This window comes from Siniperca chuatsi, linkage group LG20 (genome assembly GCF_020085105.1).
Source record: "Siniperca chuatsi isolate FFG_IHB_CAS linkage group LG20, ASM2008510v1, whole genome shotgun sequence".
Taxonomy (NCBI): domain Eukaryota; kingdom Metazoa; phylum Chordata; class Actinopteri; order Centrarchiformes; family Sinipercidae; genus Siniperca; species Siniperca chuatsi.
In genome coordinates this window covers 11,509,375-11,520,667 of record NC_058061.1, presented here as the reverse complement: position 1 = coordinate 11,520,667, position 11,293 = coordinate 11,509,375, and the positions used below count along the sequence as shown (strand labels likewise).

General features: G+C 38.3%; 1 protein-coding gene across 2 annotated transcripts; it reads left to right on the top strand.

Annotated features, from left to right (window-relative positions):
• The first annotated feature begins 2,051 nt into the window (after window positions 1-2,051).
• On the top strand, window positions 2,052-8,464 carry LOC122867193 (probable phosphatase phospho1). 2 transcript variants are annotated; one of them, XM_044177652.1, is made up of 3 exons: window positions 2,052-2,332; window positions 3,288-3,361; window positions 4,505-8,464. In XM_044177652.1, exons 1-3 carry the CDS (start codon window positions 2,275-2,277, stop codon window positions 5,318-5,320), a joined length of 948 nt encoding a protein of 315 aa, XP_044033587.1. In that variant the 5' UTR covers window positions 2,052-2,274; the 3' UTR covers window positions 5,321-8,464. The 2 variants fall into 2 exon arrangements, with proteins under 2 accessions (XP_044033587.1, XP_044033588.1); XM_044177653.1 differs by lacking the exon at window positions 3,288-3,361 and having other exon boundaries at window positions 2,187-2,332.
• Window positions 8,465-11,293: the final 2,829 nt, after the last annotated feature.

Sequence of the window (11,293 nt, the reverse complement as noted above, 5' to 3'; positions counted from 1 at the left end):
CAACAAAATGCCCCTTCAATGTAATAAGAACCTGTGTACACTACACTCAGTGGCTACTTTATTAGGTACACCTAATCTGATGCAATCCACTACAGCAGCTCAGCCATTCATTATCTTAACACAGATAATAATGTTCAGTTTTGATTGACACTGTTAGAGAGGTATTAATTAAACTATATGTTTTTAATTGATAATTTGATTGTTGGTTGTGTGCAGTGGTGTTGTGTGTTGTGTGTGAAGTATGGCTATGGATATGCAATGTTGTGTGTTTGTTTATTTTGTCTTTGACTACGTAATTAGGCTATTTCCAGTGGTGGAATGTAACAAAGTACATTTACTCAACTGTACTGTATTGTGCTACAATTTTGAGGTACTTGTACTTTACTTGAGTATTTCTACTTTCCACTTCTACTCCACTACATTTCAGAGGCAAATATACTTTTTACGCCACTACATTTATCTGACTAGTTACTTTACAAATTAAGACTTTACAAACAAAACATACGATCAATTTATAAAATACAATATTGTGCTATAGATGAAGCTATACAACAGTATATATGTATATATAGTATAAATGTGCTGTTACATTAAAATGCTGCTTATGTGTTAAAGCATCAGTAATAATATTCCAATAATATGATATAATAATATAACTCTCTGAAAGCGATCATTCTGCCCAACAAGTACTTTTACTTTAATGTACATTTTGCTGTTAATAGGCTACTTTTGTACTTTTACTTAAGTGAAATCTTGAATGCAGGACTTTTTTGTAACAGGGTATTTTTACATATTGCTACTTTTACTTAAAGGTGCTATTGATAACTCTGATAACATTCCATTCCAGTGGTTGCCAGTTCTTTGCACAACCTGCATATTTCATCACTTGATATGTCATATCAAGTGTTGAATCTTTCCTGATAGAGTAATGAATTCATTTTGCAACATATAGCTATACATTAGCTATAGATTCAGGTTACTTTGTGCTCATGTAAAGCTATCCATAGTAATCTTAGAATATGGCTAGCTTGCTTTATGTAACCCCTTTCCCCCTCATCATTTAATAATTACAGGAGCCCTATGTTGCAACACCGTAAAATGACTTAATCATCCTTACACTATAAGACATTAGGTAAATATTTACATTCGAATCCAATCAAAGAGTACAGTGCATTACATTGTGGGAATGCTATTAAAACCCACAGCACTCAACATTAGACAACTACAGTAAAAGTTGACGTTAGCTAGCATCATTTTATAGATTATAAAAAACAGCTGAGCGCCACAAAGCAACGCTGGTATTTTCATAAGTGGACCAGTCCGCCACTGGCCCAGGACGGACCAGTGACTGGTCAATCAACTTGCCCTGCATAAACTTGTACTGGCCCTGGGCCATTGGCTATGTCGGACCCTGGCCTACTTCTAAATCCCCTCTGATACACGTCTTCGTTATAACATTACATTGTTTGAGGGAACTCTAACATTAAGTAACTGGACACAACTGTCACTAATGCTAACAGGAATTATTCCTGTGTGCACTGATGTGATAGTGAGCTGCTGTAACAAAAGAGTTTCCCCTTGGGGATCAATAAAGTATTTCTGATTGACGCTGTTATTGTTCTAATTTTGACCGGTGACAACACATTAGTTGAGGTTTTAAGGACTATGACTGTCAGTAGTTGTTGTTTATTTTGTTTAAATATGCAGAACTGTAATTTTATGGGTTATTGTTGTTCGGACGATGAAGCTAAGTTAGCTAATATGTGCTAATGTCAGTGTCCGTTTTTTCCACACTAACTGGCAGCTATACCATGTGATACCAATTACCAAAACCTATACTATTGGTTCACAAGCCTTGCTAGAAGCAGGAACCAAACGTCACACATCTCACACAGAGATAAACAAAACATTCATTTTGGACTGTCAAAATTTTTAAAATGATTAATTTACAATCCTTTTTTTTTTTTAGGAAAAGTGATACTTTTATTCCGCACTTCTCTAAAAGCTCTGGGGATGTATTATTATTTTAATCCGTCTACATAAAAATGTTATCAATATAACCTTTAAGTAAAAGTTATGAGTACTTCTTCCACCACTGGCTATTTCTAAAACGCCAGTCACAAGAATGTTGCTCTCCGAGGCTTTTAATTTGACAGGTTGCGGCGGAAGTTCTGTGTTTACGCTGGCTGGCTTGACACGGTGGCTTTAAAAGGGAATGCCCTCTCTGTGCTGCTCGGGGAGTCTTCTTTAAAAAAATCTTGCCGCGTCACTGGGATGCGGTCGCCGGAGCCGGGCACCTCGCCTACTATCCCCGCTTGTGTGCCCTCCGCCGGTAGGCCTGTTTTCTGTCTTATTCCGCACAGGTTTTCTTTTTCTGTCGTTTTTCTCTTTGTATAATTTTACTGATTGAATTTGCCTTTGAATCTTTGCCGCTCGGGCACATAACACCCGGTCAGTCCAGCTTAATGACTCGTGACAGAGCCGCGCTGATGACTTTCAGCGGTAACCTCTGATACAGGAATAGCGCTCCCGGGTTAAAATTAGATAGCTTAGTGTGTAAATATTCCCTATTAATAATGTCGCTGCAGTGGTAGACCAGGCGGACGCTCGCTTGGCACTATGCTGTAGGTGCAGCCAACCTGCAGGTTTCAGGACATTAAACCAGCTGGTCTGATGTTATCAGTGGTGCTGAGATAGTCGTAAAAAAATGGTATGCATGCATTTCATCATGTCCCGCCAGGCCAAGCTCCCCTGCAAACCCATAGTATTATATTAAAATACATATATGTTGTTATCATTTATATTTTGTAGACTCACAATAAAAAAAAACATTTTTAAAGAGCTAGACTCTTCAAATAAAAAAGGGTCAATTACTGCGGTTTGACTGTGGAATATTCTTTTGGCCCAAAGTGGTTTCGGTTTAATCATATCAAGTTTCACTTTTTATTAGGGTATTATTAAGACATAAACCCAGTGCACTCTGCTACAATGTTCTATGGAATTAGATCATAATCTTAAACTTGTCAGGGCATGTAGTGCATATTCCTTCTCAGTTGTTATTACATTACATTGATGATCATGTGTTTTGTATGTGAAATACATACAAATCTACAAATTAACAAGTAACTATATATACTGCCTTACAAAGGGAGAGAGCAGTAACGACAGAAAGTGTAGTTTGAATTTTGAAGGCTCTTAGCTAGACTGTGTAACATATATAAATTCATTTTATGCCTGTTTAGGCTGATTATTAACCACTGTCAACGACTTTAATATGTGATTTAAAGGCAGCTTAACCACATCAAATCACATGAATTCCTCTGGAGTCTGCAGAGATGGCAGTTACTGCTACGCTGCTAAGGTAGGCTAGTAACCTTTCAGCAAGACTAGCTTATCTGGTATTTCTTGTTTTTTCATTATGACTAGATTTAACTACTGCCTTATTTATGTGGCATAACAGAATCAATTACTAAAATGTTGGGGCATCATAATGGATTCAATCACAGGAAACTAAAGAGTGTGTAAATTAGCCTTAGCTAAGGCTGTCTCCCCAGCTAGCCTTGACTAGCTGGAGTGCAGTCACTGCAGTTTGGTTTTTACCTCTGTTTTCTAGTTATTGCAAATTAGTTCACCCCACAATTACACATTTTTATGGCATAATAACTGTTATATGGTCAAACAGATGTCAAAAAGCTTCTGGTCTTAATTCCATTTTGACCAAATATGTAGTCACTGCGTTTTGGCTTTGTAAGGCAGTATCTGTCAAATCAATGTAATAAATATAAAATAGCATACAATGTAAATACATCAAAATTGTAATTGGACAGTGGATTGACTTTTTTTTCCATCTTACCACTCATATTTGTTCCACTTATGGTAAAGGTATGCTGCACCAGCTCTCTCTTCACTTAAGTTACCACATGCCTGCAACAGTGAAAGCTTTGACCTAAAAGTCGGCTATGTAAATAGAGCAAGATCTGGCATGTATAAATAAATGTCTGAGTGAGATTTTTTCCCTCAATCCTGAAGGAATGTCTGTGTGAAGAACTGCGATGAGATTAGGAAGTGTCTGATTATGTGTTGTATAGCAAAAGCTACTGCAGTGATTTAAACAAAGACAGTTTGATATTTCCCGAAAATGAACATGGGTTACTTCGAGATTGTTTTCTTTTGCTAAGTGTGATAAACATCCTGTTTATCTGTTCTTTTTCGTTTAATTTAAACTCTGCTTCCTTCCTTTTCTCTTGTAAACATACGTTTCCCCTACAGCTTATGGCCTAATTAAGAGTATTTATACATTTTAATGTTTCCTCTGTGCAGTTGCTGCAGTTTAATTGAACCCTGGACACAGTTTGATGTCAAACTGGCATCCTGCCATTAACATTACATTTTAGAGTAGGCTGCAATAAGAGTGCTCCTCAGCATCTGTTGTCCTTGAAAAAAAAAAAAAAAAAAAAAAAAAAAACGTACTGACATTTTTTCATTTTTTTTCTCCTTTTTTTAGAGAGGGACCACTCACCATTTCCTTCACACACCAAAGATGACAGCTCCATCAAACCTAACCAATTCAGCGCCACAGCAACAGCGCTTTTTGGTGTTGTTCGACTTTGATGAGACCATCATCAATGAGAACAGTGATGATGCTGTGGTGCGTGCTCTGCCTGGCCAACAGCTTCCTGACTGGCTGAAAAACAGCTACAGGGAGGGGCACTACAACGAGCACATGCAGAAGGTCTTGGCTTATGTGGCGGAGCAGGGCGTGTCTGAGGACTCCATCTATTCAGTGGTGGAGAAGATCCCACCGACACCTGGCCTCCTGAACCTCCTGCAGTATCTGCAGAGCCACCAGCAGGACTTTGAGCTGGCGGTGGTCTCCGACGCCAACATGTACTTCATCGAGACGTGGCTGGACCGTGCTGGGGTGCGTCACCTTTTCCGGAAGATTTTCACAAACCCGGCCAGTTTTGATGCGACTGGCCGGCTTGTGCTGCTCCCTTTCCACTCCCACTCGTGCTCCCGTTGTCCTGAAAACATGTGCAAGCAGGTGATCCTTCGGGAGTATCTGGCGGCCCGGCGAAAGGAGCGTGGCGGTGCTCCCTTCCAGAAGGTATTCTATATCGGTGATGGGGCCAATGATATCTGTCCCTCTCTGGCCCTCGGGCCCCGGGACGCAGCTTTCCCCAGGAGGGACTTCCCCATGCACAGGCTGCTGCTCGAGATGCAAGAGTCCCAGGCAGCCAAGTTCAAGGCAAACGTAGTTCCTTGGGTCAGCGGCGAGGACATAGTGGACTGCCTGAAGAAAATAATGGAAGAGAGATGAGATCAGCGTGTGTGTGTTTCATATTCTTATATCGCAGTGGGGACTTTAACCTAAATGCACACTAACCCATGGGGACTGCCTTTTGAGGGTTAAGACTTGGTTTTAGGGTACAGATTACAATTAGGTTAGGGTTAGGGTAAGGGTTAAGGTTTGGCATTTAGGTGTGATGGTTAAGGTTAGTGTCAGTGACAGTGCCCCACGAGGACGTGGACGGGGGGGGGGGGCAGCAGGATATGCATGATTTTACCCCAGCCACACTGTTTTTCCTGAATCAACATTTATGGAAATGCGCTTAATCACTTTCTAATGTAGCTGGAGCCAGCAGCCGGTTAGCTTAGCTTAGCATAAAGACTGAAAACAGGGGGAGACAGCTTGCCTTGCTCTGTCCAAAGGTAACAAAATCTGCCTGCCATCAATTTTAAAGTTCACTAATTAACACGTTATATCTCCTTTGTTTAATCCGTACAAAAAACGAGTATAAAAACGACAAGTTGTGGTTTTATTGGTGGATGCCGGACTATTTCTTGGCCGGGAGCAGTTGCCAGGTAACCAGTGGGGACTCCAGAAGTCACTGCACCCAGCTAAGAAATAGTCCATCACATAATTCACCATAAAACAGTAAATTGTCATTTTATTATTATTATCTTAGTTTTTTTTGTATTTTTAAAGAAATGAGATATAATATGTTAATTTGTGAGTTTTAGCGGTGATGAAAGGTGGATTTTTACCTTTGGACAGAGCCAGGCTAGCTGTTTCCCCTTGTTTCCAGTCTTAATGCTAAGGTAAGATATTCAGCAGCATATTTACTGTACAGATGAGAGTGTGGTATCAGCCTTCTCATCTAACTCTCGGCAAGAAAGGAAATAAGTGTATTTCCCAAATTGTCAATCTATTCTTTTAATGCTGGCCTGGTATAAACGCCTATTGCCATCTTAATTGATAAGTTTTAAGTGTGTATGCAGTATTAGAACTTTGGAATGCAAATAAACAAGCTCACTGGTCAAGATTATCATGATCAGTAATGGAGATATGCAGTATTGATGATGCACTAAGTTCTGGTTTTCGAGTCTGATCAAAATGCTGAAGATCTTAACCAAAGTTGTGTCTAGTGTGCTCTGGAGTGAACAAAATCCAATGCAGTCGGCTCTATTTAACACACCATCCTCTTCAATATGAATGTAATTTACATTTGAATATCTCAGTGTATCTGATATTTTTGAGCAACCTTAGCTGTGACATTTTGTGTCACATTTACTGTAAGAATGTAGAGATTTTCGTGATCAACATCTTACCTTTGGGGGTGACTGTGTTGACAGGCTTCTTTTTAAAACCCTTAACACTGCACTCAAGACCTCGACGATGGACACAGAAGTAGGATCGGGTGTTATAGCACTACTTGGGACAAAAGACCACACATGTCGTATCAGGCAGGGACAAGGACGGAGTAGAACAGGGATAAGGTGACAGAGACTCTTTCACAGTACCTGTGCTCTCCCCGCCACTCATTACTGATACCTAATCTAGGGCTTGATTATACAATGGTAATCTACACCAGCATGAGATCCAAAGGGTAGTGGCTGTAGCCACACGCCTGCACTTTGGCCCATCATTATACCCTGTGACTCTGAAACAATGAAAGAAAGTGTAATGCAAATTACCAATTCAAGATTATAAATTCTATATGTGTAGACATTAGCTAACACTCACTGTACTTGTAAAACTCCCTGTGAATATTAGTATTGATAAAAGGCTATCTGTTTAGGTTGAGGAGGATTTATATTCTCTGAAAAGTCCAATACCTGCTTTATGTTTGAATGTAATCCCAGTTCACTACATTGGTGTGAGTGAATGATGATGAGGGTTTTCAGCCTCTTTAGTATATTTGCATAATTAACTCAACATGTAACCTCATTTTGCCTCACTAAATTCATGACAGGGACAGAAAAATATATTTAAAAGGGACATTAATATTCTGTTTGAATTCAGGAAATCGTAAAATATTATGTAAGTATGTATTAAGTGAAAACTTGTTGTTTTTATATCCTGTTTACAATAAGATGTCTAAATTCTGTTAGTAATGGGGCATGTATACGGTACATTTGTTGATTTTTGCAGACTATAGTATACACACAAGTAAACACTCACTGATATTGGTGCTGTCTAGTAACTTTAGGCCAGAGGTAGTATGAATAATTGAGTGTATATCTTCATTAATTTTGTACTTTAGATATTTCAAATAATTCATTCATATCCATATACTGTACATCTTGTTCAAGCCATTAGAGTTGACAGTAAGAAAGTATGGGTGCTGATGAAAAGCACTAAAAACAGATAAGTAATACGTTTGTTAATTGATTAAATACTTCTAGCCTTAAAAAACAAGATTATGCTATAGAACTGCTGGAAATTTCCTTTAACCAGTGTTTGAGTTTCTCAGGGAGTAGAGAAGAAAGTGTTAACAAGCAAACATAATAATATATGTTTATAAAAATGTGCACTTTCTGATTTGCTGCTCTAAGAACAAAAGGTTAATCTGTCATTAGAAAAGTATAGATTTTTATGAGGCGTTATCAGCGCAGCTGGAGTTTGATCCTGAAATCCTTCAAGATCAAAACCTAATCCATTGATGCATTGTGATTATCAGAATCAGAATCAGATCAAAATCAGAAATACTTTATTGATCCCCGAGGGGAAACTCTTTTAGTTTTTAGGAGACGTTCTGTGAGCTTTATTCCTTCTGATGCTAGAGGTAAAGGTATTTTAATTTACTTTAACTGTCTGTGTACCTGTAAAACTTCCACAGAGTTTTGTGCAATAATTAAATGCTGTATACTTGATATGATATAAAAGAGATTTAGGGTTAAATAGAATGAAAAACTTGACATTTTACATTTTCAGGGATGTAAATTGACCCCATATCACCAGACTAAAGTGTTTCTAATGAAACTTTAAAATGGTATTATGGCTTCACAACAACCAAATAAAATTTGGTGGTGTTAGGACTCTGCTCGACTAATATGCTACTTTTTTTGTCATTTGTTGTGGTTTGCTGTATATTGGGTGTGTGTGTGGGTTTTAATCAAAAATCTAATTATGTGTGTACTGCATTAGTGTAACTGGAATATAAAGCCATTATCTGATTAATCTGTTTCTGTTGTGTGTTTCACAGCCGTGACTATAAACTACTACAGTCTAGTTTCCTGTTAAGGATCACTTAGACTCATCATAATTTAGGTGGTTTTGTAGAATCATATTGACAAAATAACCTCACCTCAAGGTCCATTTAGTAGTTGTTCTGGAGATTTCAATCACATCACATGATCTGCATCGGTTTTGCTCAGTTTTCACAGAAATGTCAAATCATCAAATTTCCATTTTTTGAGCACTTTAAGGATGAGTATAAAATTTTTTTATATAAAATAAATATAAAGATATATATATTCTTATATAGAAATCAATTAAAAAATGGAAATGTGAAATTCTACATTTCCATGACAATTGGCCATATTTTAATGTTTTAAAATATTTATTTTTTAAATATTAATAATTTTATATATTTTATATGAAAAATATATACTGCAGTTGAATTGAGTAGATTAGTTGGTCGAGAGAATAATAAGTGATTTCTTTAGGCAAAAATGCCCCCAAAAAATCGCTAGTTGCTTTTCAATTGTTAATATTTGCTGCTTTTCACTGTTTTCTATCATTGTAAAAGGAATTTATTTGGGTTTTGAACAGTTGGAAAAAACAAGATAACTGAAGATATTACCTTGGACTCTACCTTGGGAAACTGGGATTGACATTTTTCACAATTTTTTGACATTTTATGGCCTAAACGATTAATCGATTTATCGAGCAGATTATGTGATATCATCAAAAGATCCAATACAGCTGTTAGATTGCTTTGCCAGCAGATGTTTCAATAGCAAAATTGTATAGTGGGAAAGGCGGAGCGTTTCAGTCTCTTTAAGGCGGAGCGTTTCAGTCTCTTTAAGTCTCAGTAGAAAGGATTCCTAAACCAGTTTGAGCCAAGAACTTTGGAAGGAAAGAAATTGAGTTATACTGGTATGTATTTGTTGATGTCTCTGGTTTTAAGTTAATGTTTCAGAAGAGACAATGTCAAGCCAGTGTCAAAGAAATTAGAAGAGAATGTGGGAGTGATTTAGGGGAGGATACAAGGAGAAGAAGCCTCACATTCGTCCTCTCAAAGTAGGTGACATGTTGATCTGGCAGCAGAGGCAGAAGACGTGAAAAGGAGGACAGAAGAGACCCGGAGTGAGAGGAGTCATCCAAACCACTTTCTCAACTTGCAGGACTTCAGACAGTGAAGACAGAAGGGCAGGGACAGTGGATAAGACAGCAGACAGAAGAGTGGAGGTGGCAGGGTCAGAGGAGAGAGAGTATGGAGGAAAGCTGGACAGCAGCACTGAGCTGTGATGATATGAGAAGACATTAGAGATGAGTATGAATAAACATGTGCCGCCACCACCACCATGGCCATGATAGTGACCTTCAGTGGATGCAGAGGGTTGGGTGTAGAAAGGAGGTGTATGGCCACATTAAAGGGGAGCTGCGTGAAGTTTGATAAATTGTGTGAATCAAGTGATGTCACTCAAGTCAACATTGGTTGGAGCTGAAGACTACAAGTTTAAAAATGAAATAAATTTGTTTGTGGAGTTAGAAAGACGTGAGCTTACCAGACCGCTGTAGCCCGCTCCTCATCTCTGCTTGAGGCTAGCCACTCGAGGCTACATTAGCCGCTACTAGCTTAACACGCATGAGTCTCTGCTAGAACTGTCGGCGGTCGAGTTGGATAGTGAGTGATCTAGGCGCCAGGTTTTGACAAGGAAGAAGAATGTGTGGAATAAAAAAGACGATTAGAATCTTTTTTCTTTTTTTTTTAACTGTCCATCTTAAGTCAGACGATGTTATAGGAGTGCAATGCTAAATCGGTGGAGTGCCCTTTTAACAGAAATGGCAGGCGAAGAAAAGAATGAACAGAACATTTTAGGAGTATGAGTTCGAGCTAGAGCAAGTAAAATATTTGTGACTGATTTGGGATTTCAGCGAGCCCATTAGGCCTAAAAGTGAAAAGGGAGAAGAGAAGATCATAGACGGAAGCTTTGCTGGATCATCTTTATGGTAAAAGCCAAATGAACATGTTCCACCCCTAAATACAGAAACAATGTGTAGGTTGATGAGTTAAGGTCTAAAATGAATTATTATTCAGTTAGAGGTTGTGTTTAGCAGGTTGTGCTGAATTCAGACATTTGAACAGACATCCACCTCACACTTGACTGGATTCTGTATGCCCAGTGAAGTCTAGCATGTGCCTCTGTGTGATGCGGTTCCCACTAATTTTTTTAAGGTGGTGTTAAACAGTACACATGTAGCATTTCAGCCACTTCTTAAACATTTTATTTACATCCTCGAGTCCTATTAACTACATGCCTTTTACCAAACGTTTCCATCAAAACTAGAGAAAGTTTAGGAATATACAGACAATAGTTTCACCTATTCCACAAACTTCTATATGTCTTGTTTGTTTCTTTTAATGTATTACATCAACCCGTGACTGCAGATGAAAATTAGCCTTTTGGCTAAATCTGATACATTTACATCATACTGATGTTATTTAAAGTGTACTGTCCCTGTCAAAACAAAAAAATCAAACATATAACAATTCAGCATTACTATTAAATAACACCGAGCAAATAAAAGTAAAATTTAATACTTTCAGCTCCTCAGGCTTCTAAAAATCCTTGAAATGAACTGCCTCTAACTCATGTCCACCCAAGGTCATAACCTGTGACAAAGGCTTGGGAACCACTGGTTTGCAATAAGTGCAGAACTCAAGTACTGCATACATCTCTTGACCAGAAGATGGCGCCAAGTCAACGTATTTCTATCAAAACTGCTTAGGACTCTCCTGTGCAGTAAAACACATTTGTCAATTTTTACAATATACCAAGC

Bases quoted from the DNA above. Each gene is read 5' to 3' on its own strand.
- LOC122867193 (XM_044177652.1), top strand. From the start codon at position 2,275: ATGCGGTCGCCGGAGCCGGGCACCTCGCCTACTATCCCCGCTTGTGTG. The intron at 2,333-3,287 runs GTAGGCCTGTTT...TGTGATTTAAAG, and splicing joins CGCTTGTGTGCCCTCCGCCG to GCAGCTTAACCACATCAAAT. The intron at 3,362-4,504 runs GTAGGCTAGTAA...TCCTTTTTTTAG, and splicing joins GTTACTGCTACGCTGCTAAG to AGAGGGACCACTCACCATTT.